At 39.1% G+C, this 27,574-nt stretch overlaps 1 protein-coding gene across 1 annotated transcript; it reads left to right on the top strand.

Moving 5' to 3' along the window:
- Positions 1–2,937: 2,937 nt before the first annotated feature.
- LOC120434391 (V-set and immunoglobulin domain-containing protein 8-like) lies at positions 2,938–17,515 on the top strand. The gene is made up of 4 exons (XM_039602438.1): positions 2,938–3,127; positions 3,808–4,143; positions 16,861–17,193; positions 17,469–17,515. The coding sequence occupies exons 1-4, from the start codon at positions 3,058–3,060 to the stop codon at positions 17,513–17,515; spliced, it is 786 nt and encodes a 261-aa protein (XP_039458372.1). The 5' UTR covers positions 2,938–3,057.
- The last annotated feature ends 10,059 nt before the right edge of the window (positions 17,516–27,574 follow it).

Below are 27,574 nucleotides of genomic sequence, written 5' to 3' on the forward strand. Positions count from 1 at the left end.
GAAAAGCTTCAGTACAGACTGAGACTTTTTATGTCTTTGTTCCTTAGTTCAATTAGAAACCAATAATTAAAATTTCCATCATGATTCATCTCAGTTGACAAGGCAAATTAAACTGGTAATAGCAAATATGAATATTTGGTCATTTTTTTCTAGTTGTATATAATTACAAATTCAACATTTTTGTGTGTGTATACATCAAAGAGAAGAAGAAGAAGTAACCCTGGGGCTGTCAGGAGTAGATTGTGTCCCAGTTGAAAGTACTGTATTATATTTATTTATTCATTTATTTATGTTACAAAGTATATTTTATTTATTACACGTCTGAAGCACTCATTGAGTATCACTCCACAGTTTCATTGGAAAGCAGAGAGCTGAAGTGTTTTGGTATCTTATACACTATAATCTTACGGGACTTGGCTCACTTTTACCTCCTGAAACAGCACAGATGTCCTCCTATTACGCCTCTCTGTAAAGTTTGAAATGGCCACAAAATACATTGAAAGTCTGCTGCCACCTCCTGGTAAAACTGGGTGTTACAGCATCGTAGTGGCCTTGTTCTGCATTCCCTTATCAGATACCTCATAACGCCAATATACACAACCTCTGGCACCCTTGATCAAAGTGAACAAAAATGATCTGACTGGGCTTTTGCTTTCCTCTTCTTATTTTATACATCCGAGTAGAACTCCTTGATACAAATTCACATATAAGATTCTATATTCTTCCTTATTTTTATGCATGTTAAAATGCCCTTAGTGTCTATTTTCCCTTTAATAATTATAATATGTGCATATTTTTTTTATTTTCCAACTTGCTCCAGTCTCTTAGCTCTCTTGCTCTGAAATTCAGGAGCTCATCAACATCTCTACACAATGATGCATGATTAATTTCACCAATTTTAGTCTTTCAGTCAGTTTAGTTGTGTTTAGGGACTTTGCACTTTTTTATATTTTAGAAGAATATCTTAACCCTTTTTTCTTGCACTTAAGTTAGTTATTTCCTAGTTATCTAGCCCACTTCCAATATCCTCAGAGCTCCTGTCCAAGTTCTTCCTTTTACATTTACCTGACTGTTCCTCTCTGTGTTTATCATTGCAGTCTTTGCACTCTTTTGCCCACCCATCCTGCTGTTGTGTCAAAATGTGATTGTCTAACAAGTGATTTCTGATGGCTTTTTTGGTTGTTGTTTTTTTTCAATGTGTGATATATCTCTGCTTGCATTGGTAAATAGACTGTAGTCAATAGGAGGAAGAAGTTATATATAAAAATAACATATAACGCGAGTTGCTTTCAAACAATCCCAGGGATGAACAACAAAAAATAACTGTTTCAAAAACAACGTTATAGTTCTGTATGTAACTACATTATAATGAATCCCATCCTTTTTAGGACTGAACTCTGATGTTATGTTTGTTGAAAAATATATTTTAAAATCACTGCACCTTTTAAGACAGACAAATAAAGAAAAATGTCACTTTGCCAGAAAAACTGATTGGGGCTCCTCCTTTTTGACAGGAATGTTCGTGTAGCCGGTCTGGCCTTAAACTCCGTTTGCCATTAGTTCTCTGCGTTGTGTTGTGTAAATAACCAGAGGATTCAGCTCTCTCTTTGCCAACTGGGGCAGATTTATTCTCCCAGAACTGTTTAAAATAAAAATAAAACAGTACAGCGACTTTACTTTACTGGACTTCTGCATGAACACCTCTCCTCAGCGGGACCTCTAGGTGACTGAGGTGCAACATCACAATAAAATCTAATTAATAAATAATACTGCTAAAATGTATTTATAATCATATATAACAAAATGAAAATGCACTGCATCGTGACCATATAGTGACAATTACCTCAACAACAAAATTATAGTTTAGAGAGACTTCATTTACCAGTGGCAATTTTACATATTTTTTTAGTTACATATATCTAACAGTAAGTTGAAACAGTGAACATGAATCACAAACAAAAAATATAACCAGTACACATGACACAAAAATAAAGAGGGAGCTCACATACCTGTTTAAAATAAAAATAAAACAGTACAGCGACTGCACTTTACTGGACTTCTACATGAACACCTTCAAGGGAGAGAGAAGGATAGCGGACCACATGAGAAGTCACCTGCATGCTCCTATGCTCTCATCTGAGGATGGCTAACTAGCATGTTACAATAAAGTGCTGTACTCGACGGAGAAACAATAATTCACACTGAAACATCTAACAGAACTGTGAGACAAAATGTACAAACAGAACGAGCAGTGTTTGAATTACTTTTAGTTACTTTAACTGTGTTTATTCGCTCTGTAACTGAGAACACTAGCATATGCTCACCTCTCCTCAGCGGGACCTCTAGGCGACTGAGGAAAATAGCGCGCAGCTACAGGAAGTGACTTCGCGGGAAGTCAAAGGTCACACAAACAAAATAAAAGCTCCCAAAATATAAAAACAGAAAATAAACATATATATAAATAAACACATATACATAACCAATACTGACAATCCAAAATAACACTACAGGATGGATCTTTGGTGAAATATAAATTATTTTTTAATACACCCGTTACATCCGCTTGGCCTCAAATTAACTTTAGATTATCTATGAAAGATATGTGTGACAGATTATAGGCCAAAGACTCATTTACTACTAGTTCCAACTGATACGCAGTGGTTACTTCCTTGTCAGAACTTTCCAGAAATGAGGCATGGACATCTGTCCAGACCTAAACAGGCAGTCAGTCAGTTCTAGTAAAACCAGTCATATCATCAAATAACAATTCACATGAACCCACCACTCAGTTTACCATCATCCACTGTCAAACTCAGAAACCACTTGCGGTTTCACCTGATTAATTATTAAATACTTTATGATTCTACAGTCCAAAAAGTCACTCTAACACAAAGTCTTTAAGAGACTTTGTCTGTACACGAGTAGTTTGTTCTCACAGTCAGTGGCCTTTGGCTTTTTTTAATCCATAAATTTAAGTTTTTAAACTCTTTCTTGTTTGCTGATGCAAGGCTGTCTATAACAAATATAGTTTGATCGCTGGAACTCAAGAACACAGACATGTCTGCTGTGACTGCGTCGATATTCTTAACTTTGCTGTTTGTCGGAGTCTTCGTGTTTGTCTCTGCAGGTGAGGTTTACCTGTGATAAATCAGACGGTGTTTCCCTCTAAGATAAAGAGTAAGAACTACAGTAGAATTAATTTCATGTTAGTGCCAAGAGCATGTCTGCAGGAGTCATGTATGAATTTAAGATGTAGATTTTATGCTGTTGTTAACTCTTTGGTTTCTGATTGTTACGTTTAAAGGGTCTGGACATTTGGTGAAATTAATTTAGTAAAATTTTATTGTTGGTTACATGGTTGGGATAGTATGGATATGGATAATATTAAAGTGCCAAATCACAACAACAGTTGCCTCAAGGTGCTTAGGACCACTATGATTTTCACAGAGGGAAAAAAGAAAAACAATGCAGGATAATTTATAATTCGTAACTGGATAATCCCCTAATCCAGTTCAGGGTTACAGGGGATCTGGAATCTCTCCTATCTTAATCTGAGCATTAGGGACAGCTAACCAGCCTGTCTCAGGGCTAATACGGAGAAAACAATGACTGTGCACAGTAACACCTGCAGCCACTACAGTTTCAGCAGAAGGAAACCAGCACAGTTGCAAAGAAAACATGTACACCCTGCACAGAAAGGCCCGAGCTCACTGCTCAGTTAGAACCAGGAAACGCTAATCAATTTTTAAAAGTGAACAGTTGTACTTGACCTTTAACCTCTCTGCTCTGTGCTGTTTTCTCTTTCAGACCAGAAAACCATCACAGTTGCATCTGGACAGGACGTCATTCTGCCATGTCGAGTTCCAAATAAAAATACAAAGAAATTTGTACAGTGGAGCAGAGCTGACCTGGAGCCGGAATATTTCCTTGTTTATCGGGATGGGCAGGCTCTGCCAGATAACCAGCATCCATCTTTTAAGAACCGGGTGGATCTGCAGGACAGACGGATGAAGGCTGGAGACGTGTCTTTGATTCTGAAGCATGTGAGCAGCGCTGATACTGGATCATATGTGTGTCGTGCTTTCATGGAAGAAACACGTTCATGGAAACCAATCAGCATCATCAACCTGAATGTTCCTCCAGGTGAGTGAATTCAGACACTGCTTGATTTTCTGTCTCTCTCCATTATAATGTTACTACCATAAAAACAGAGACTGCTGATTTTTTAAGAAGGCAAACACAGGAATTCAGCTGAGGATGAAATTATTATTTCCCAGACTGTAGCTGTAGATGGAGCAGGTCATCCTGAACTACGCCTTAGTTGTGATGTAATAGACTTAGGCTGCTCGGTCACTTAATCATTAGCAGTTATTAAAATAGATCTCTCCTATAGTTTGCCTTTTGTACTGCTTCTCTGTACTCTCTTTTTTTCTCACACCAACAACCAGTCCCAGCAGATGGCTGCCCCTGGTGTAATTAAAGTGACTTCCTGTATTCCTGATAACCTAACCCTTTCCCCCTGCGCAAACAATGTAAATATGTATATATGACAGCTGAAAATATTGTTGCACATCTAATTCTTATGCAAGCCTCACTCCCCACATCATCGAGCTATTACTTCACTTCTTTTGGCTTTTTTAAAATGTATAAATTCATTTATTGCTTTACAACATATATGGACTAAAGCTGGGTGAATATCTCAATCTTGTTTATGTTCTCCTTTTTTAAAAATGTTTTTTGAATTTGTGTTGAGGACACTTGTAGGAATGTTTTCATTTTATTTTGGATAAATATCTAATTTACTTATTTGGAACTGAATTTATTTTCCATTTTGTGTGTGTTCTTCTGTAACACTTGAAGATTTAGACAGTTTATTTTATTTTATACATCTATATTGGTATGCAGCTACACAGCTTTTTGTTCAGTGTATACAAACAGCTGTAGCTCCATAAAGGCAGCATGCAGAGACTCACAGTGTCTTATAATGAGAGGCTGCTTTCTCTCACACATTATGTTCACTTATTATCAGCACATGTTGTTGTTCTGTGGAAGCTAACATCTTGTAGTTTCTGACACTTTGCATGTTTAGCATGAGGCTAAAATTCCCCCTCAGTGGGTCACTGGTGACCTGCTGGATGTTCAGAGGTTCATTAAATCCAACATGACTAAAAACTCAAATGTCAAAGGAAATAAACAAAATATTGAAAGTCAATCATTCTGATCATAATTGTACTTTGACCTTTAACCTCTCTGCTCTGTGTTGTTTCCTCTTTCAGACCAGAAAACCATCACAGCTGTGCCTGGACAGGACGTCACTCTGACATGTCGAGCTCCAAATAACAACAACATCAAATATGTACATTGGAGCAGAGCTGATCTGGAGCCAGAATATCTTCTTGTTTACAGGAATGGGCAGTTTTTTCCAGACGACCAGCATCCATCTTTTAAGAACCGGGTGGATCTGCAGGACAGACAGATGAAGGATGGAGACGTGTCTTTGATTCTGAAGGATGTGAACAGTGCTGATAATGGAACATATGAGTGTCGTATTTTCATGGAAGAAACACGCTCATGGAAGCTCAGCATCATCAACCTGAGTGTTCCTTCTGGTGAGTGAGTGGAGTTTAGACACTACTTTCTGATCTGTGATTTATTTATTTTCTTGTATTTTTTTTAATGGTTGACCTGGTGATCAGAGGTAGACAGATGTTTATCCAGCTATCCCGTTTTTATTCAGTCTGTGAAAGTGAATCCTGCCGGTGCCATAGCTGCTGAAAACGTACTTAGTGCAGACACAAAACGTCCATCAGCTTCAAAGTGTGTCAGAAAAATGTCCACATGATGACTGATGGATGAGAGAGTTCCCATTTTTGTTGTTGTGCACAAATCATTGAACAACACAAACACTTAGAGCTCCTTTCAGTGCTGCCTGTTTTGTTACTGCACACATTTCTGATGGTCCTACAGTCCAACGTAGCAAACATCTCCCTGAAGCCTCTTCCTGAACTTTGGGAAGTGGTGGTGCTGCAGCAACCTCCCTTTTATATACAAAAAAAGATCGCTAAAGATGTTTAAAATGTTTTAAACACAACTTCCATACTTTCTGTAAAAAGGTGTGATAACCAAGTAAAAATACCATAATGAGATGCTTCATACCCCAGGAAATTCTGAGAATTGTTCTCACATTGGCCTTCTTATCATCATCCAACTTGTGATTAAAATCACCTTTATGGTTCACCACGGTATGGAAGGTGTGTACACACCTGTCTCTGATGAATGCCCTCAAGGACATTTGAACAGTTTGAACACCAGCGGATGGAAACTTCTGAGCGCCAAGTGATATTTGGTGTACTATAACCTAGTTTAACATGATAACTGATCAGTGATTTCACACTCTTGCAAAAGGACCATGTTGTATGCTTTGTAAATTTAGCTTTTGGGTCAAGCAAAAGATTATCTATATTTGGACAGGTTCTGGTCAGCTGTGCACAAATAGGTTTATTGTGTTTTTACTACTGTGTCTTATGAAATCTTGCATTCGCAAGACTGTCATACTTCTTAATAGTTTCATATAGGGATGCAACGATACCAATTTTTTCAAACCGATCCGATACCGATACTTGGATCTGAGTACTTGCCGATACCGAGTACAAAAACCGATACTTCTACCACACACAAGTTAAACTTAACCAGTAGTAAAGAAACGACCCCAGACAACTCTTTAACCCAAACGAAACGTTCACTGAACGTAAGGGCAGAGACAAATACTGTACAACACATCCCTTTTTTAAACTCAAATGATATTCCAATTCCTTAACCTTAAATGAAATACACTGTATAAATGAAATAATTCCCTTTCAAATTATATTAAACAACCCAACTTATGTTATCACCTTTTGATAAGTGACTCACTAATATACACTCCAAAACACGTTATATAAATCCACTAAACACACAATATTCACACATGGGCTCCACACACTCACATTCACACTTGTTGCAGGCCTGTTTGCTGCTCACGCCGGACGATGGAGAAAATCCTCTTCTCCCAGTAAGAGCACAAAAGTCTGACTTACAGTTCCGTTGCCGGTGGTAGATCGCCGTTCACCAGTCCCACACTAAATCCACTCCCTGCGGACCCGATGCTGTCTCTGCTACAGCACATTAGCGAGTCACTGTCCAGCTCTCCGACAGTCCATAGCGGCTGCCTCCTTGGAGAAGCCAAGCAGTCCGGGCTAGCCTTTAGCCTCGGCGATCGTAGCTGGAAACACAGCACGGTGGTGCGACCATTGAAACAAAAAGTCACTTCACCCACACTCTGTTGTGAAGCTCTCACACAGTTAGCTTTCTAGTCACACACTCTTTTGTGCTGGTTAACCTCAGTAAAACTAGCCGAGTCTCTCACTTTGGTTCAGCTAACCTCAGCATCTCTCCATGCCATTCTCTTCTCCTCCTCCATTGCAACAGATACACAGGTCCCGTTTTATGCTACCTTCACGGGCCTCCAGAAAATGAGAACTCTGAAAAATATTTTAACTCCCTTCAGAGTTACATACCATAAAATAATACTTTTATGATTATCATAACAGTTTGATTGCTCTAATTACCTGTATTTACCTTGTGACATATTACAGGGCAAATTACATTCAGGGTAGAGTTACATCACATAACATCAACTGTGAACACCTTATGTTACCGTGGCGTTTAAGTCCATGGGAATTATGAGTATCTACTCCCAAATTCCCATCCGGGCTACATTAGTATCGGTTCATGGTATCGGTTAACTTTTACGAGTACGAGTACGCACACATTTTACAGTATCGGCCCCGATACCCGATACCAGTATCGGTATCGGTGCATCCCTAGTTTCATACTTAATATGCTAGCTTGAGTGTGTGTGTGTTTACCCTTGCTATATTGTTCTCAGTTGTGCTGACAACTTCTCTTCACTTTGGGCTGCTTATTCCAGTCTGCTGTGTGCAGTACAGTGTAGTATTTCTAAGACTGAAACACAGATTTTAAATGGTCATGTACACTTTAAGAGAACTTTTTGTGATCTTTAAAATAAAGGTAACTATGTAAGGTTTGGTCTCTACCCACATAGTTGTCTGCAGAAGAGAGCAGCCTTGCAGTTCATTCATGTGTAAGATGCTACCAAGATTGTCTTGTTTGACTACAATTTCCCCTAGTTGGCTTAGTCATTCATTGGTGTTTTAACACTTGTTCTGGGGTCTCTAGACACATTTCTTGGTAGTTTTTTTTTCAGAGTCTGTGAATTTTTTCCCATGCTACCTTTACCAGGATTTTTCTGTATTGTGTAGCTCTTTGAATTTCCTGATGATAATTCTCACTCCAGTTTTTGACATTTGGAAATTTTTTTGACATTTAAGTTTTTTATTGTTTTTGCAACATATGCTTAAACCTGTATAAAAGGGGGGAAAAAACAAACAAAACAAAACAAACAAAAAAGCAGACAAAAAAAAACAAAACAGAAATGGGCAAATACAACTGACGATTAAGTAACATTTGGACCAGTGGTCACAGTTAATAGTCCTTCAAATTACAATAATATGGTCATGATTTCCTGTTTGCTTCAAATAGCTCCAAAAGTAGTCCCAATGTTCATCTTTGTCTTCTGTATCATTTTTAAGTTTATTCAGCATGGACTCATAGGAAGCAGTCTCTCCCATTGCTCTGATCCAGTCTTTCAGTTCAGGACGTACTGTAGTCTTCCAGTGCCTAAGGATAATCCTCGATGCAGTTACCAGTCCAACCATAACAACCGTAAAAATATTATTATGAATTCTTGGAATATGAGAACGGTCTCCTAACAAGCACAATTCAGTTAAGGGCACTTCTAATCCTGACCAATCTTTTAAAAGTGTGACGACTTCCTTCCAAAAAGGAGCTATAAGGGAACATTCCCAAAAACAATGTAGGAAAGTCCTCGCCTCAATTTTACATTTCCAACAGAGATAGTCAGGCATAAGCTTCATACAATGTAATCTTGTTGGGCTATGATAATATCTATGCAGAATTTTATATTGTATGCATTTGCTCCTCGCCTCCTTAACATAAATCCCATTTTCCACCAAAATGCCCATCCATTTTTCGTTTGGAATTGGTGCATTTAAATCTTTCTGCCACAAAGTTTTAATGTTCGAACATTCACCACTCCTATTATCGTTTACCAACCTATAAAAACATGATGCTCTGTGGTGCTCCTGAGGCATATTTATAAAATTCAGAAAAAGATTTTCATGTCCCCTTTTGAACTTCTACGACACACAATGTCTAATTTGCAAATATCTCCAGAAATTTTCCTTCCCTTCCAATTTGTATCTTTGAACAAGGTCTCTATAGGACATAAATTCCCCATCTTTAAATGAGTCGCTAATAACATTTATGCCATGAGACTGCCACAATTTCCAAAACACAATTGTTTTCCCTATACGAATAGCTGGATTGTTCCAAAGAGATGAGTAAAACTGCACATGAGGTGATATTTTAAGAACTCTATGTATATTGAGCCAAACCTGTCTAGAATGAAACAAAATTGGGTTCGTTAAAGTCCAGCTTTGAGACAACATACCTTTTGGATCAAAAGGAGTATAAATCTATACTTAACCATTCCTGTCCGGCTTGATTTTTTCCCCAGTAATTAACCAATTTTGCCATCTTGAATGAGACTGAATATAATCTTGGATCGGGTAAACTTAAACCACCCTTCTCTCTAGGAGCATATAATTTACTTAGCTTGATTCTTGCCGTTTTCCCATCCCACAGAAACTGCTTAATTAAGTCTTCATACTGTTTAAAGAAACCGGGCGGTATCACAATTGGTAACATCATTACTACATAGTGAAATTGGGGAGCTATAATCATTTTTACAATATTTATTTTGCCCCACAATGAGATTTTTAATTTCCCCCATATTTCTATATTTGTTTTTATTTTTAGAAGGACTGGGTCAAATCTGAGTTGGGGTAAGTCCTCCATATCTTGGCTTAGCCTTATCCCAGGATACTTCATTCCTCTAGGTACCCATTTGAAATTGAATTTTTCTACCATGTACGGATAGCATAGTGGTGATAGTGGCATTACTTCAGACTTTCCCCAGTTAATAGTGTAACCAGACACCTCAGAGAACGCCTTTATGGTGTCCATTAAATGCGGCACTGATAAAAGTGGGTCTGTTATAATGGCAAGAATATCATCAGCATAGAGGAGGAGTTTGTGTTCCTGCTGTCCACCTATGACGCCTTTAATCTCCTTGTTTGATCTGATACTCACTGCCAATGTTTCTATAAAAATTAAGAACAAAAGGGGGCTTAAAGAACAGCCCTGACGAGCTCCACGTGACAAACTAAAAAAAGGTGAAACCATATTATTTGATATTATCACCGCCTTTGGTTCTTTGTATAGCACTTTGACCCAGTTTAGAAAGTGTGGACCAAACCTGAACCGCAACAAGGTTGAAAAAAGAAAGCTCCATTCAACTTTGTCAAAGCCTTCTGCGCATCTAAGGAGAAAGCTGCCACTGGAGTATCTTTAGACTGGCTCAGCCACATCAAATGGAGTAGCTTTCAAATGTTATCGGAGGAAGAGATTGTTTTTATATCCAGTCTGATTTGCATGTATGATGACACCCAGAACCCGCTGTAACCTTAAGGCTAAAACTTTTGTAAGTATTTTGCAGTCCAAATTCAATAGGCTTATTGGTCTGTAATTTGATGGATCTGTATTGTCTTTATCTTTTTTTGGTATTAGTGATATCAATGCCTCATTAAATGTAGCTGGGATCTGCCCATTTTCAAAAGCTTCTTTATACACTTTTTGTAGGACCGGAGCAAGAATGTCAATAAATGTTTTATAATACTCAGCTGGTAAGCCATCGTTACCCTGTGATTTCCCAGGTGATTTCCCAATTTTCATCAAAGTTATTGCCTTTCTGATTTCTGCCTCAGTGATCGGACCCTCGAGCCATTCCATTTGATCCCGTTGCAGTTTGGGCAGGTCCAGTTTAGACAGAAAAAGGTCTTCACCTGTTTGATTTCCTGAAACAATAGATGCATATAAACTTTTGTAGTAATTCATGAATATCCTATTTATTTCTCTAATTGATGTGACCAAATTTTTAATTTGGTCACATCAATTTTATAATAGTTTTGTATTGAGCTCTTGCTATATGTGCATCAACAGTTCTTTTTAAGCCTAAACTGATTTTGTCTTTTTTTTTGCATTCTCACATGACAACTCAAACCCTTGTGGTACATTTGATACTGTTTGTAAATTGGAGTTAAATCTCTCAGTTTTGATTTGATTTTACAAACTTATAAATTTTACAAACTGAGTATTACAAAGTTAAAATACATAATTCTGTTATTGCATTCAAATAGATATAAGTCATGCTTTTTAAAAGGAAACTATTATGTTTAAAAATGTTACGTTTTAAACCTAATGTTTAAATAAGTTTCCCTTAATCTGTTATGGAAGCACTTGGAAAATGTTTTACAAAACTTTTACATTTCAGAACAGTGCAAAAAGAAAAAAAATGCATCCGTAAAGTCAATACAATTCATTCCATTCATGTTTTGGGAGTTAACACAAATGCTAGGCTGTAAATGCAATACAAAATGATGGGAAAAAAAACCCTAAAATGTCAAAGAATATAAACAATATATTTAAAGATAAGAGTTGTAGTGATAATTGAACTTGGATCCCTGTAACCTGTCTGCTTTGTGTTATTTCCTCTTTCAGATGAGCAGCACTTCATCACAGCTAATTCTGGACAGATCGTCATTCTGCCATGTCTAACTCCAAAGAAAAACATCAAAAAATTTGTACACTGGAGCAGAGCTGACCTGGAGCCAGAATATCTTGTTTTGTACAAGGATGGGAAGTTTCTTTCAGATAACCAGCATCCATCTTTTAAGAACCGGGTGGATCTGCAATACAGACAGATGAAGGATGGAGACGTGTCTTTGATTCTGAAGGATGTGAACACTGCTGATGATGGAACATACCAGTGTCGTGTTTTCACAGAAGGAGCACGGACATGGAAAACCATCAGCATCATTAACCTGAGTGTTTCTCCAGGTGAGTCAGTTAAGTTCAAACACTGCTTCACTGCTGTCTGAGATGACAGCATCGCAAATATGACTGAAAAACTGCTATACTTGTATAGATTTTCCTGAATCTTGACTTTAACGTATACCCTCCATACAAAATTAGTTAAAAAGGTTGAGATAAACACTGAGACCAGTAATAAATGAACTAAAACTAAACAAGTAACTAATACTAAACTGAAATAAGAAAACTTTAAATTAAATTAAAAAAAAAAAGAAATTGCACCACTCTGCGAATGGCCACATATCATGGTGGAGTGATTTGTGTGTCCCTCTGATCCCAGGGGCTGTGTTTTCTAAGGGTTTTGTTGCTCCCTGAGAGCATCTCCCCATGTGATTTGAAAAAAGCATTTCAGTGTGTCCCTATGGAAAGAATAAAATCAAGGGACCTGTGTACCCTTCATAGGGTCATAGGGTTACTGGGGCTACACCCGGGAGGGAGTTTAAGGGAGAGCATCTGGTGGCCAGGCCTTAGCCTATTGGTCCCCGCACTGGGCAGCTATAGTCAGGCTCACCTAAACACACAGCTTGGGTCCAGTCTCCTAGAGAGTGACTGGACTCTGTTCCAGTTGACAGCGGTCCTCATTGAGAAGCAGAGGCAGCGACAGCAGTGGATATTATCGTGTCAGTAGTATGTTGGAGTTCTCACCAGTGGACAAGAGAGTTCCTTCCCTCTGCTATTAGGTCGGCAAACTGATCATAACTATTGTTCATGCTTAAAAATCTCTAAAGTTATAAAAATCCTGTCTCTTAGCGACACTGAAAAACTAGTTCATGCATTTATTACTTCCAGGCTGGACTACTGTAATTCATTATTATCAGGATGTCCTAAAAACTCCCTGAAAAGCCTTCAGCTAATCCAAAATGCTGCAGCAAGAGTCCTGACAGGGACTACAGGGAGTGCAGAATTATTAGGCAAATGAATATTTTGTCCACATCATCCTCTTCATGCATGTTGTCTTACTCCAAGCAGTATAGGCTCGAAAGCCTACTACCAATTAAGCATATTAGGTGATGTGCATCTCTGTAATGAGAAGGGGTGTGGTCTAATGACATCAACACCCTATATCAGGTGTGCATAATTATTAGGCAACTTCCTTTCCTTTGGCAAAATGGGTCAAAAGAAGGACTTGACAGGCTCAGAAAAGTCAAAAATAGTGAGATATCTTGCAGAGGGATGCAGCAGTCTTAAAATTGCAAAGCTTCTGAAGCGTGATCATCGAACAATCAAGCGTTTCATTCAAAATAGTCAACAGGGTCGCAAGAAGCGAGTGGAAAAACCAAGGCGCAAAATAACTGCCCATGAACTGAGAAAAGTCAAGCGTGCAGCTGCCAAGATACCACTTGCCACCAGTTTGGCCATATTTCAGAGCTGCAACATCACTGAGTGCCCAAAAGCACAAGGTGTGCAATACTCAGAGACATGGCCAAGGTAAGAAAGGCTGAAAGACGACCACCACTGAACAAGACACACAAGCTGAAACGTCAAGACTGGGCCAAGAAATATCTCAAGACTGATTTTTCTAAGGTTTTATGGACTGATGAAATGAGAGTGAGTCTTGATGGGCCAGATGGATGGGCCCGTGGCTGGATTGGTAAAGGGCAGAGAGCTCCAGTCCCACTCAGACGCCAGCAAGGTGGAGGTGGAGTACTGGTTTGGGCTGGTATCATCAAAGATGAGCTTGTGGGGCCTTTTCGGGTTGAGGATGGAGTCAAGCTCAACTCCCAGTCCTACTGCCAGTTTCTGGAAGACACCTTCAAGCAGTGGTACAGGAAGAAGTCTGCATCCTTCAAGAAAAACATGATTTTCATGCAGGACAATGCTCCATCACACGCGTCCAAGTACTCCACAGCATGGCTGGCAAGAAAGGGTATAAAAGAAGAAAAACTAATGACATGGCCTCCTTGTTCACCTGATCTGAACCCCATTGAGAACCTGTGGTCCATCATCAAATGTGAGATTTACAAGGAGGGAAAACAGTACACCTCTCTGAACAGTGTCTGGGAGGCTGTGGTTGCTGCTGCACGCATTGTTGATGGTGAACAGATCAAAACACTGACAGAATCCATGGATGGCAGGCTTTTGAGTGTCCTTGCAAAGAAAGGTGGCTATATTGGTCGCTGATTTGTTTTTGTTTTGTTTTGAATGTCAGAAATGTATATTTGTGAATGTGGAGATGTTATATTGGTTTCACTGGTAAAATAAATAATTGAAATGGGTATATATTTGTTTTTTGTTAAGTTGCCTAATAATTATGCACAGTAATAGTCACCTGCACACACAGATATCCCCCGAAAATAGCTAAAACTAAAAACAAACTAAAAACTACTTCCAAAAACATTCAGCTTTGATATTAATGAGTTTTTTGGGTTCATTGAGAACATGGTTGTTGTTCAATAATAAAATTATTCCTCAAAAATACAACTTGCCTAATAATTCTGCACTCCCTGTAGAAAGAGAGAGCATATTTCTTCTGTTTTGGCTTCCCTTCATTGGCTTCCTGTTAAATCCAGAATTGAATTCAAAATCCTGTTTCTCACATACAAGGTCTTAAATAATCAGGCCCCATCTTATCTTAATGACCTTGTAGTACCATATCACCCTATTAGAGCACTTCGCTCTCGCTCTGCAGGCCTACTTGTTGTTCCTAGAGTATTTAAAAGTAGAATGGGAGGCAGAGCCTTCAGTTTTCAGGCCCCTCTTCTGTGGAACCAGCTTCCAGTTTGGATTCAGGAGACAGACAATATCTCTACTTTCAAGATTAGGCTTAAAGCTTTTCTTTTTGCTAAAGCATATAGTTAGGGCTGGACCAGGTGACCCTGAATCCTCCCTTAGTTATGCTGCAATAGACGTAGGCTGCCGGGGATTCCCATGATGCATTGAGTTTTTCCTTTCCAGTCACCTTTCTCACTCACTATGTGTTAATAGACCGTTGGGCATCGAATCATATCTGTTATTAATCTCTGTCTCTCTTCCACAGCATGTCTTTATCCTGTTTTCCTTCTCTCACCCCAACCAGTCGCAGCGGATGGCCCCGCCCCTCCCTGAGCCTGGTTCTGCCGGAGGTTTCTTCCTGTTAAAAGGGAGTTTTTCCTTCCCACTGTTGCCAAAGTGCTTGCTCATAGGGGGTCATATGATTGTTGGGTTTTTCTCTGTATCTATAAAGCGCCTTGAGGTGACATTTGTTGTGATTTGGTGCTATATAAATAAAATTGAATTGAATTGAATTGAATGAATATGGAACAAGATTTTTAGAGTGCCTCGGAGCAATTCTGGCCAATCATCAGGTGAAATTGTGCTCCACTGACATGGTATACAGTGGAGGTGGGATGCTGCCAAATTGAACAAGCAGAAAGGTTAGTGAGAGATTGAAAGACAGATTGGGGCGGCGTATGCAGTTATAAGAACTGACCATAAAACCGAAGCTGTCAATTTACTGGCCAATCTATGATCCCTACCTTCACCTAAGGTCATGAACTCTGGGTAGTGACCAAAAGAGGAAGATTGCGGTACAAGCAGCATAAACGAGATTTCTCCAAAAGGTGACTGGCCTCTCCCTTAGAGTTAGGGTGAAGAGTTCAGTCTTTCAAGAGGGGCTCAGAGTAGAGTCACTACTGTGCTTAAAAATGAATCAGTAGAGGTACTTCGGGTATTTGGTTAGGTAAAGAAGAAAATTCTAGTTATAATTGTGCTTTGTCCTTTAATGTCTCTGCTATGTGTTATTTCCACTTTCAGACCAGAAAGTCATCGCAACTAAGTCTGGCCAGAATGTCATTCTGCCATGTCAAAACCCAGCCAACAAGATCAAAGCTGTACGTTGGAGTAGAGTTGACCTGGAGCCAGAATATCTCATTTTTTACCGTGCTGAGCAGTTTCTTCCAAATAACCAGAATGAGTCTTCTAAGCATCCCGTGGCTCTTCATGAAAGGCAGATTAAAGATGGAGACGTGTCTTTGATTCTGAACAATGTGAACACTGCTGATAATGGAACGTACGTGTGTCGTGTCTTCACGGAAGAAACACGCTCATGGAAATCCATCAGTGTTATCGACCTGAATGTTGATCCAGGTGAGTTACAGGAGTGCAGACACAGCTTTCATGTTTTTTTATGGATGAGCTGGTGGATGTCAGAGGTAGACAGATGTTTCTCCAGCTGTTGTCTTTGTGGCTGGTAGTCTAGAGTTGTAGAGCAGCATTGTTTGGGTAAGGTTAGAGCAGAAACAAAGACATTTATCAATCAGTCTCTTTTTCTCTTGCTCTCTAACTCGTCTGTAAACATGTGTGGGGAAACTCAATGTTAAAGCCTACAGTATGTGGCTTTTACTTTAATACAGTAGTGAATCCTAATTAACAAGCAGGTGATGGAGCCAAGTGATGGATTTACCATCTTTGTTGCTAATGAAGTGAAAACAGTCACTTGCCTGTCCTGAGTGTAGTTATTTTGAATATAAGATAAAGAGAGAACTATAAGAAGATGATAATTAATTCATCATTTTATAGCTAAAAATAAAAAATAAAAATAGTCCATTAGGCCTGTATAATTTTTGGCAGATGACACCACCCACACAGTCAAGCACAGAGGTGGAACTATAATCCTACTGCAAGCTAACATCTTGCAGTTTCTGAAATTGATGATTAATGCTAAGTAAACAATGATAATTATAATTGTACTTTAATTCCTTTGGCCTATCTTGTTGACCTTGACCGGCTCAGTCTTGTTTCATCTTTCAGATCAGAGAAACATCACAGCTGAGTCTAGAAAGAGTGTTATTCTGCCATGTCGAGCTCCAAACAACAAAAAGATCAAATTCATACATTGGAGCAGAGCTGACCTGGAGCCGGAATATCTACTTGTTTACCGGAATGGGCAGTATCTTCTAGATAACCAGCATCCGTCTTTTAAGAACCGGGTGGATCTGCAAGACTTACAGATGAAGGGTGGAGACGTGTCTTTGATTCTGAAAAACGTGAATACTGCTGATGATGGAACCTACCAATGCCGTGTCTTCATGGAAGAAACACGCTCATGGAAGCTCAGCATCATCAACCTGAATACTTCTCTAAGTGAGTTACTGTCTCTAAATATCTGTAAACATGTGTGGGTGATAGTATTTCTATACCAGCCACTTCTTCTGTCTGTTGGTGGACCACCATACAGTCATTCCATGATTGTTCCTCTTCTTTCTCGGGCTTCTGCTGCCTGAAGTATTCACTAAGCATGTGATCAGTTGTTGCCATCTTTCTGAGGTACTCATGGACCTCAGCATACAGTCTGGGGGGCTGGATTTGAGTTGAAACCCTCCATCTATGGCTTTTGAGCTTTTTTGTCTTGATGTCAGTGACTTTTATCTCCTCCTTTGGCCAGCCAATTATCCCAGCAGAGTAACGGACAACAAGCAGGGGATAGGTTTTTAATTGGCTGGATCTTGTTCTTTCCATTCACCCGACTCCTGCGGGTATTTATTGGTTGCGGCCTCTGTATAGCTATTGTTTGCCTGTGGGATTTCAAGATACCTGTAGCTGTCCTCACTATCTGCAATGTTGCCTTCTAGTCGTGCCATCCCGTGTGTTCTGGCTTCCTTCCTTCTCTTTTTTGCCATCCGACTTCACTTCTGCAGTCTTAATGACTGAATGACATTTTGATTCCTTTACTGTAGATCATATTGGTGTGGATCACTGAATCAGTGTCTAGTTGGCTGATGATGATAGTCAGTATTCATAGCGACTGTTGTTAATGATCTGGCTGAGGAGGTTCATGCCTTTGCAAAACAGCAGCGGAAACAGAGCATCTCCTTGGTAAACAGGTTAACAGACCCTCGGTAACAGTAAGACAAAATTTAATCAATAAAAGAAAAGACTAAATAAACAATGCTGAATATATGGTGCTGTTTTCATTGTATATATCCTGTAACTCTACACCAGAAAAACCATCAAATATGGTCTGATTTTAGAGATTTGAAGCTGTCCAAAAAATTATGATACACTTTATTCCAAGTTTGGTGAGGAATTACATTAGTGTGAGCACCCCACCCACTAGGTTTTTTATTATTATTACAGAAATATTGTTTTTAAAGTATAGTATACAGTAGGTATGATGTGCGTAATATACCACGAATTTGGAAATAAAGCTCAGTGGACTTTCTTTATTAGAAGTGAACAGTATTATTTTGGCCTATAAGTTCTGTGTTGTTTCCTCTTTCAGATGTGAAAAACGTCACAGCTGAGTCTGGACAGAACATCACTCTGACATGTCGAGCTCCAAATAACAGCATTGATGTTTTAGAGTGGAGCAGAGCTGACCTGGACACAGAAAATGTCCTTTTGTACCGTGATGAGCAGTTTGTTCCAGACAACCAGCATCCATCTTTTAAGAACCGGGTGGATCTGCAGGACAGACAGATGAAGGATGGAGACGTGTCTTTGATTCTGAAGGATGTGACGAAAAATGATGCTGGAACATACGAGTGTCATGTCTTCATGAGAGGAACAATCCAAAAGAACAGTAAACCCATTAGCAGCATCTATCTCAGGGTTGTCCTTCCAGGTGAGTGAGTTCTAAAATGCAGCTTTATTTCTGAGCAGTTACAAAATACAAAGTCACAAGCAAATAATCTCAAATAATAGCTCTTCTTGGAAACCATATAACAAAGAGGGACACAGTGAAGAGAGAGAATGTGCCAAAAGGGAGAGAAAAACAAGATATACACAAAAACACAGACACAGACTCACGTGTGAACAGGAAACAGGCAGGAGAACAGCTGAAACTAATTTCAAGTGATGAAAGTAGAACTAAATTCAAAGCACACAAGATAATCGGTCATCAAAATAAAACAGGAAGAAACAGAGCACAGAAAACAAATACAGACTTGACACAAAGACAAGACTGACTTCACAAGAAGGCATTATGATGGGGTGGCTTGTCTTAGAACATAGAGTAGGTCATTTACTGATTGGAAGGTTGGTGGTCCAAGCAAGATACTAACCCCAAACTGTTCCATTATACATCCAGTGGAGTGTACATGTTAGATAGAAAGCACTTAAACATAGAAAAAATGCGTGGCTGATAGGGTGTGAATGAGTGAAAATGTTTTATAAAGCACTTTGAGTAGCGTGGAAGAGTAAAGAAAGCATTATATATGAATCAGTACATTTACCATAACAGAAACAAGATAGAATACAAAAACAGTAGCCTAAATCAATTAGACCATTGTAATAAAACAAAGAAGAACTAAGAATATAAAGACTAAACACAGAGAAAACCAACCAGGACATCTGTAGCAAGGACTAAAAACAGAAGGATTAATGAGAACCAAAGTCTCCAACTACTCTCAGATGGAGAGACACAAGTACAGAGTGGATGGAAAGGGGCTGTATGGATAGGTAAAAGCACTATGGACTGTTTACTTGCAGTCCCAAAGAGAGTGTTAAATTGATTACCAGAGTGAGGGAAAGGCTGTGTGTGTGGATAGGTTAGGTTTGCTCTGACTGTGTGTGTGTGTGTGTGTGGCCATGTCCACACTAATATGTTTTTTAATTGAAAACGCATCCTTTTCTCTCCTTTTCGGTCAAGAGAAACGGAGCGTTTTGAAAACACTCTCCAGAGCAGAAACATTTTAAAACGCCGTTTTCGCGTTGAGTGTGGACAGCGAACCTGGAGCCTTTTTGAAAACGATTACACATTTTATTCATGTGATGCAGTCAAGTGACCAGTTAAACCAAGATAGTGTGGGGCATTACAAAACAGTTGTTTTGTTTGCTGTCAGTTTTGACAGCCCTATTAATGGTTAATATCAATTTGTACATGCTCCAGAGAGCTTTTCTTCAAATTCTTTACCTCTCACTCACTTTTGCAACTTTGTACTTTTGTGTTACTCCCTGGAACAACTCCACCTCATTGTTAGTTCATTAAAAAAAAATTCTGTGCTTTGGAAAATAAATAAATGGCAGACAGAAATGAGGCAGGTCGAATCTTCTTGCATTTCACGTTTGGCCGTTTCAATGTGGATGAAATACTCTGTGAAAATGCATGAAAACGATAGTGTGGACGCAGAGCGTTTTCAGACATATACGCCGTTTTCAAATTTATCCGGGCTACTGTAGACATAGCCTGTGTGTGTGTGTGTGTGTGTGTGTGTACTTTTACCCGTTACCCGTGGCCCTTTTTATCTCCCTCGTGAGTTTCCACAACTGTTTATTACTATAGTTTACATTCACCCGAGGGCTCATCCCGGCTCCACCTGCAGCATCATCTCAGACGTAATGCAGAAGCTGCAGGCGCTCTCTCTTGACTCACCAAACTTTATAATGGGGGACATTAACCATGTCTCTCTTAAATCAACTTTGGGTCATTTGTATCAATATGTATCCTGTCCTACCAGACGAGAGAAAATGTTGGACCTTTGTTACGGATCGGTGAAGAATGCTTATAAATCCCTCCCGCTTCCTCCTCTGGGATCTGCTGACCATAACTGTGTGCGTCTTCTGCTCATCTATAAAACTGTCTTAAAACGAGAGAAGACAAAGACTAGGGATCTTGACATATGGTCAGAAGAATCTGTGCTTACCTTGGAGGAATGTTTTAAATGTACAGATTGGGAAGTTTTTATTCAGTCTTGTGGAGATGATCTAGATGCTTTGGTGGATGTTACTAGCTCTTATGCAGTATTTTGTAAAGACATGATTATACCCTGTAAGCATGTTAAAGTGTATGCTAACAATGAGCCATGGGTCACTAAAAGTGTCAAATCCTGTTTAAGGAAAAAGAGACAGGCTTTAAAAAAGGGGGCTGTTACTGATTTTCAGACAGCCACCAAGGACCTGAAAATCGAGATCTTGAAAGCAAAACAGAGCTACAAAAACCTTCTTGAAAGCAAAATTGCTGCAAAAACTTTTGGATCTGTTTGGACTTTTATGAAAACCATAGCAGGGTTTCAAAATCCCCAGAGCAGCAATCAGATCATTTTGGATGGTGTTAATTCAGACAGAGATTTTGCAAATGCTTTAAATATGTTTTATGCTTGTTTTAGTTCCTGTGATTTTAGCGAGGATGTTTTGGAAGTGAAATAGAAACTGAGAGATACTCAGCACTTTATCATTGAACTCAGCGATGGCCTTTCATACAGTTAATATGAACAAGAGCCAGGGTCCTGATAATGTTAGTGGTTGCCTAATTAAATCTTGTGCTGACGAACTCAGTCCTATATTTCAGGTTATTTTTAATAAATCCTTGCAAACACAACATTTGCCCTCTCTTTGGAAAGAAGCAGTCGTGGTTCCTGTCCCTAAATCTAGTCGTCCAAAAATTCTACACGACTTCAGGCCTGTTGCCCTCACTTCAGTTGCAATGAAAGTCTTTGAAAAAATCATCAGAAATGTGATTATGAAAGAGACTGAACATCATCTGGATCCAATGCAGTTTGCATATAGGCCCAATACAGGAGTGGAGGACGCACTTTTGACTTTACTAAATCTGATTCTTAAACATGTAGAGAGTAAAGGGACTTTTGCAAGACTTCTTTTCATTGACTTTTCTTCAGCTTTTAATACAATACAGCCTCATATTTTAGTTAAAAGACTTTTAGAACAGTTTGAAATCAGGAAAAACCTGCTGGGCTGGATTTTAGATTTTTTAACTGACAGGTCACAAAGAGAATAAATGGGGTTCTGTCTGACCCAGTGTTCTCCTCAAGGGTGTGTCTTATTGCCCTTATTATTCATTCTCTATACAAATATGTGTCAGAGCAGATATGAAAACAGGGCCATCATTAAATATGCAGATGACTCTGTTGTTGTCAGCTTACTGAAAGAGGGTGAAAGTAACCACGGTGCAGTCATTGATGACTTTGTTCAGTGGTGTGAGGAGTCTCATCTCCAGCTGAACATATCTAAAACACAAGATATGGTTGTTGATTTTAGGAAACAACAAAATGGTCACGGAGTCACTTTAATTAAGGGTCAGAAAATAGAGCAAGTACAATCATATAAATATCTTGGCACAATAATCAATGAAAAACTGATCAGAATTGCAAATCAGTTTGTAAAAAGGGTCACCAGCACCTTTATTGCCTTAGGAAACTTGCTCATTTCCACATTGACCAAAAATGTTAACTTTGTTTTATCGTTCTTTTATTGAGTCTGTTTTATCCTTTTGTTTGGTGTCATGGTTTGGTCAGACCTCTGTCACAGAGAAAAACTCTCTAAATCAGATAGTGAGATGGTCCAGTCGTCTGATAGGTGAGCCACAGTCTTGTTTAGCCTCCCTGTACTCTAAGCAGGTACAGAGGATGGCTTTATCAATCCTTAAAAATGGTTCCCATCCTCTAAGGGGTGAATTTCAGCTTCTTTCCTCAGGACGGAGGTTTCTATTTCCAAGACGCAGGACAAAGCGTTATAAAAACAGCTTTGTTGTCACGGCTGGCCGGGGCAGACCGTGTGGAGAGTGTGAGTGGCGGACCCAGACGCGAACACAGGCGAGGAGACGGGAGTGAACTTAAACGGAAAGCGAGCCTTTATTTGGGCTGATGCAAAAAAGGAGTGGACAAAACATAACAGGGACAGAGACTGCAACTAACCAAAAACCTAAACTGGAAAAACACTAACCTGACTGAAAGGAATAACTATGATCACTGAACAGAATGCTGTGCAGCTGCATGGAAACTGTGAACCAAATGGCATGACGAAACAGACATGAACATGACCTGCACGGAACCTCATCGTGCAGCTACATGAAAACAACGTAAACCAAATGGCAAACATGAACTGCGCAGAATCCTGAAAAGCACTTAACTTAACCAGAGGGGAGGTACACAGACGACGCGACGACGAACAAAGGAAGACTGAGGACTTAAATACACACATGAGGTGATCAGGGGAAGTGGAGACACATGAGAACACAGCTGACTAGAATGAAACATGACAATACAGGGGAGAGTAATACCAACTACAATGAACAAAGAACACCATACTCTTTCAAAATAAAACAGGAAACACAGAGACAGACATGGAGATAGAACTTAACCTAACCAGAGACATGAAACATGACAGGTAGACACACGGACCAGGGAGAGATGACAAAAGGGACTAAGAAACCAAGGACTAAACTGCAACTAGAAAACTAGATGCGTTAAACTACACATGTTGAATACAAAAATATGCATCAGAACTTAAACCCTGGGCCTCATGGCCCAGCACCATGACATCTGTCCCTGTTGCTGTCACTGAATTAAATAAGAACTGTTTTTGTTTTTGACTCGAAACGTTAAATTACTATATACAGTGCTACAGTGAGGTTTAAATTTATTAGGTATGTGTGTTTTTGAAGGGATGCCAAATGCTATAATTTTTCTGTAAAGCAAATTTACCTTACCTATGGGTATAAACAGTTACCTTGACCTTGATATATATATAGTGCTGTCAAAAATAACGCGTTAACGTAAATTAATCCGCCGTCACGGGCAACGAGATTAAAAATTTTAAAGCAATTAACGCATCTGAGTGCAGAATGACTCAAAATCCCTGAAATGTTTCTGTCAACGCATTTCGGGCAGTTTGTCTAAGTCGGGGATCTCTACTTACACATCTATATTATTGCTAATATATATTGTAATATATCTATATCACGGCTAAAGCACTTTCTGGATGGATGCAAACTGCATTTCGTTGCCCTGTACCTGTGACATGTGCAATGACAATAAAGTTGAATTCTATTCTATTCTATTCTATTCTATTCAAACTCGCTGCCCATGGGCCATTTGCGGCCCACGCCACCTCCATTGGCGGACCACATATTAACGTGAAGAAGTATTTAAAAAAATATTATTCAAAAAATGATTTAATATGAAGCCAATATGAGCAGTGTTACAGGCATGGCCCTTTAAGACTGTAGCATCATGGGTAGTGTAGTCCGTGCTGCAGGGAGAACGTGTGGGACTGCCCCCTTATGTGTGTGTGAGCGCGAGGGAGGGAGAAAAAGGAGAGTGGAAATGTACGAGCAGCTACAGACCAGAAACAGGAGCTGGAAGCATGTAAATATAATAATAACCACTGCAGCCAAAAAGAGTGCCTGACAAGCCCAGTTGTACACTGTATTCCTGTTTTCCTCCGAAACAATAAATTCTGCTGGAGCAGTCTTTCAACGCCTCTCTCTGTCTCTCGCTAGCAAAGTTGACCCAGACAGTAAAGCTAGTTCCCGGCTACGAGCCCGACACGGTACCGATGTATTAGCCAGAGGTCCTTTTACTACGGTTCAGAGTCGCGGACCTGTCCGAGGTAACAAGAGAGTACAAACACGTTGTGGGATTGTCTGTGTTAGTTCAGTGAGAGAGTTATTTAGTGATGGGTAGCTGAGGCCTCGTGAAGCGTTTCAGCACATTTCCCAAACTGTATCGATACTGTGTCGACACAGTGTTGCTGTTTTGCTCCATACTGACACCTGCTGGACCTTAAATATCATAACAGGCAACTTACTTGAGACTCACAGCAGACACTGATTCAATGACCTAGTCATACTTGTACACTGTAAGGTATTGTACTTTCTATGGAATCATTTTATATCTTTTATATTGAAAATTTTATAGACATCTTTAAAATATATTGTGAATGACATTAAGTGAAAATAAAAATTAAAGTATTGTGAATGTAATATTACCCATTTAAATGTAATTGACTCAGAGTTTATAAATTTCTATTCAGAAAAATAAGTTTATCCAATGTTTTTGCATTCAGTCTATTGCGGGGTTTTTTTTTTGACACCATTTCCCCAGCTTTGGAAAACTCACAGGCACAGATGAAGCTGGGGTACACAAAAACTGTAAAGCCAGGTGGAAAAAGTTCAGATGTCTTCCTATTCCCCCAGTACGTTAAAGGATCCTCTGATCTTGGAATGTTTCTCTCCGACACTCTCCACAATACTAAGGGGTTGGCAGTCCTTTATAATAAAATGCAGGACTGCCTGGTCCAGAACAGAGTTCAGGCTGTTTGATTTCAAAATAATAAAACACATATTAATAAAAAGAAATTATGATAAAGCTGTTCAGTGTCAATATAGGCCGACCTGTGTTCATTCTCGGTGTGTTTGTCTCCTCATTTTCATGTTTGTCTCTGTAATGCCTAAACACTGAGGAGGTGCTTTTGTTTGTGTACGAAAGCTCCGCAGAACAGATGCGACATTTAACCTGCATAAAATGAAATAAATAATTTACACTGCAGGTCACATTGCTGTTTTTTTATTCTAATAGATTACACTGAAACACAGACAGACAAACTATTTGCAGTTAAAAGATCAAAATGATCCCACACAGCAGAAACTTTTCTTTCTTTCTTTTTTTTTGAGCTCCATTTTGTTATAGAAAGATATGTATTTTTTTTTATCTTTGCGAGAGTAATTTTTTTTTTTTTTTTTTTTTTTTTTGGTGGCGACTCATTCCGTTGACAGATGCGGATGCGGTACCTTTTAAACACAGGCTGTGTCCCAATTTAGAGACCGTGCGCTTGAAGTACGCATTTTGAGTGCGATTATGTCACCGCCACGCGACGACGGCTGTCCCAATTCGAAGTGTGCTTCAAATGCATACTCCAAATGTGCCGTCGATTTCCCCAAATATCAAGCGTGGTCCGGTGCACGCTTTGTGGTCCCATATATCCCACAATTCATAGCGCGGCGGTGGGTGTGGATAATTTTGCCGCAGACGGCACAAGCGGAGCAGCCGAAGAGTAAACTTTCAAAAGTAAGTACTGAATATTATGTCACTTATTTATGTGTAAATGTTTAATAATAAAGAACATTAAAACATTACTGTTGGCCACATGTCGGCAAAGTTATGTGACATTAGTGATGTTTGTACTTTCAGCGGTAACTTGGTTTTAAAGCCTTTACTTCTAAATATAAATATAGTCGACCTTAATCTTACAGAGAATGTGATGATTTTATGGATAATTAAAGTCAGTCATATATCCACAAACACAACAAGCTGAAAGTCAGTGATGCTGCTCGGTTTGCAGTCCTGAATATGACGGCACAAGTAGGATTCACTGCACTGTTAATGTTAGCTATGTTATATTGCTGCCTTGTTCGGTGGTGTCGAGCCAAACGGACTTTAACGTGTGTTTGAACGAGCTGATGGTTGGACTGAGGGACCCACTGCTGCACATCATCTGTGAGGCTTTGCACCCCTGATGATCCACCAGGACGAACTCAGCAGTGTGTGAGGAAGAGGAGGAGGAAGAGCCACCAGCAGCTGACAGATGGAGAGAATAGACAGACTGTTCCCTGTTTGTGAAGGACTGCTAGAAAAGTTTAACATAACTAATTGTCTGTCCTGAATCAGTCTTATTAGGTAATGTTCAAATAATGTTATCATCCCAGTGTTTTCAGTGTGGGAGAAAGTACTCAGGGCCTTCAAGTTACACACTATGAAAGGCAGCAACAAGTTTAATATTCAGAAACCTAAAGTATGTATCAGCAGCAGAATGGAGCTAAAAATAAATGTTTGTTTCAGTTCTATGAAGCTTTGAGTATTTTGGATTAGTAGCACTGCTGTGTTTGTTGCATCATATTGCTGTAATTGTTTATATGCTTTATATATTCTGAGGTAAGTTGATCTATAGTGTTACATCATATTCTATAAGGATGTTATGTGTTTGGATACTTTCTGCCCAGTTTGACCCATTTAGCAGAAGTCAGCCTGTTTAAGGCTCTGATATCTATTCTGTATGACTTAAAGCAGTTATGACATGGTCTGATTTTCTCACCCAATAAAGGAATATTTCATATATCAGTCTGATCTTCATTCTATCAGAAACAGTTATCACAGCTCGTACATTTTCTTTTTACACATGTATGTAAGCATTGAGCCAAATTTAGTAATGCCAACATATTGAAGGAACAATATTTGTCTCTTATATATAATACATCCGTATATACACTGTCAGAGATACTTGTCTTTGAGTGAAGATTTAAAGTGATAGGAAATATAAACAACTGCAACTTGAATCTTTGACCCAGAGTTCAAGCTCAATGCTGTAATATATCCTGTAATATATATCTATATATATATATATCTCTCTATCTCTCTCTATCTCTCTCTATCTCTCTCTATCTCTCTCTATCTCTCTCTATCTCTCTCTCTCTCTATCTCTCTCTCTCTCTCTCTATCTCTCTCTCTCTCTCTATCTCTCTCTCTCTCTCTCTCTCTCTCTCTCTCTCTCTCTCTCTCTCTCTCTCTCTCTCTCTCTCTCTCTCTCTCTCTCTCTCTCTCTCTCTCTCTCTCTCTCTCTCTCTCTCTCTCTCTCTATATATATATATATACACACATATCTATATCTATCTATCTATCTATATATATTTATATCATAATAATCTGACAATAAATATAATATTAGCCATATTATATTTACATTACTTTGGATGGGAGATGACTTTAGCCTCATGAACAACATGAGCTAATTG

This window comes from Oreochromis aureus, linkage group 3 (genome assembly GCF_013358895.1).
Source record: "Oreochromis aureus strain Israel breed Guangdong linkage group 3, ZZ_aureus, whole genome shotgun sequence".
Taxonomy (NCBI): Eukaryota; Metazoa; Chordata; class Actinopteri; order Cichliformes; family Cichlidae; genus Oreochromis; species Oreochromis aureus.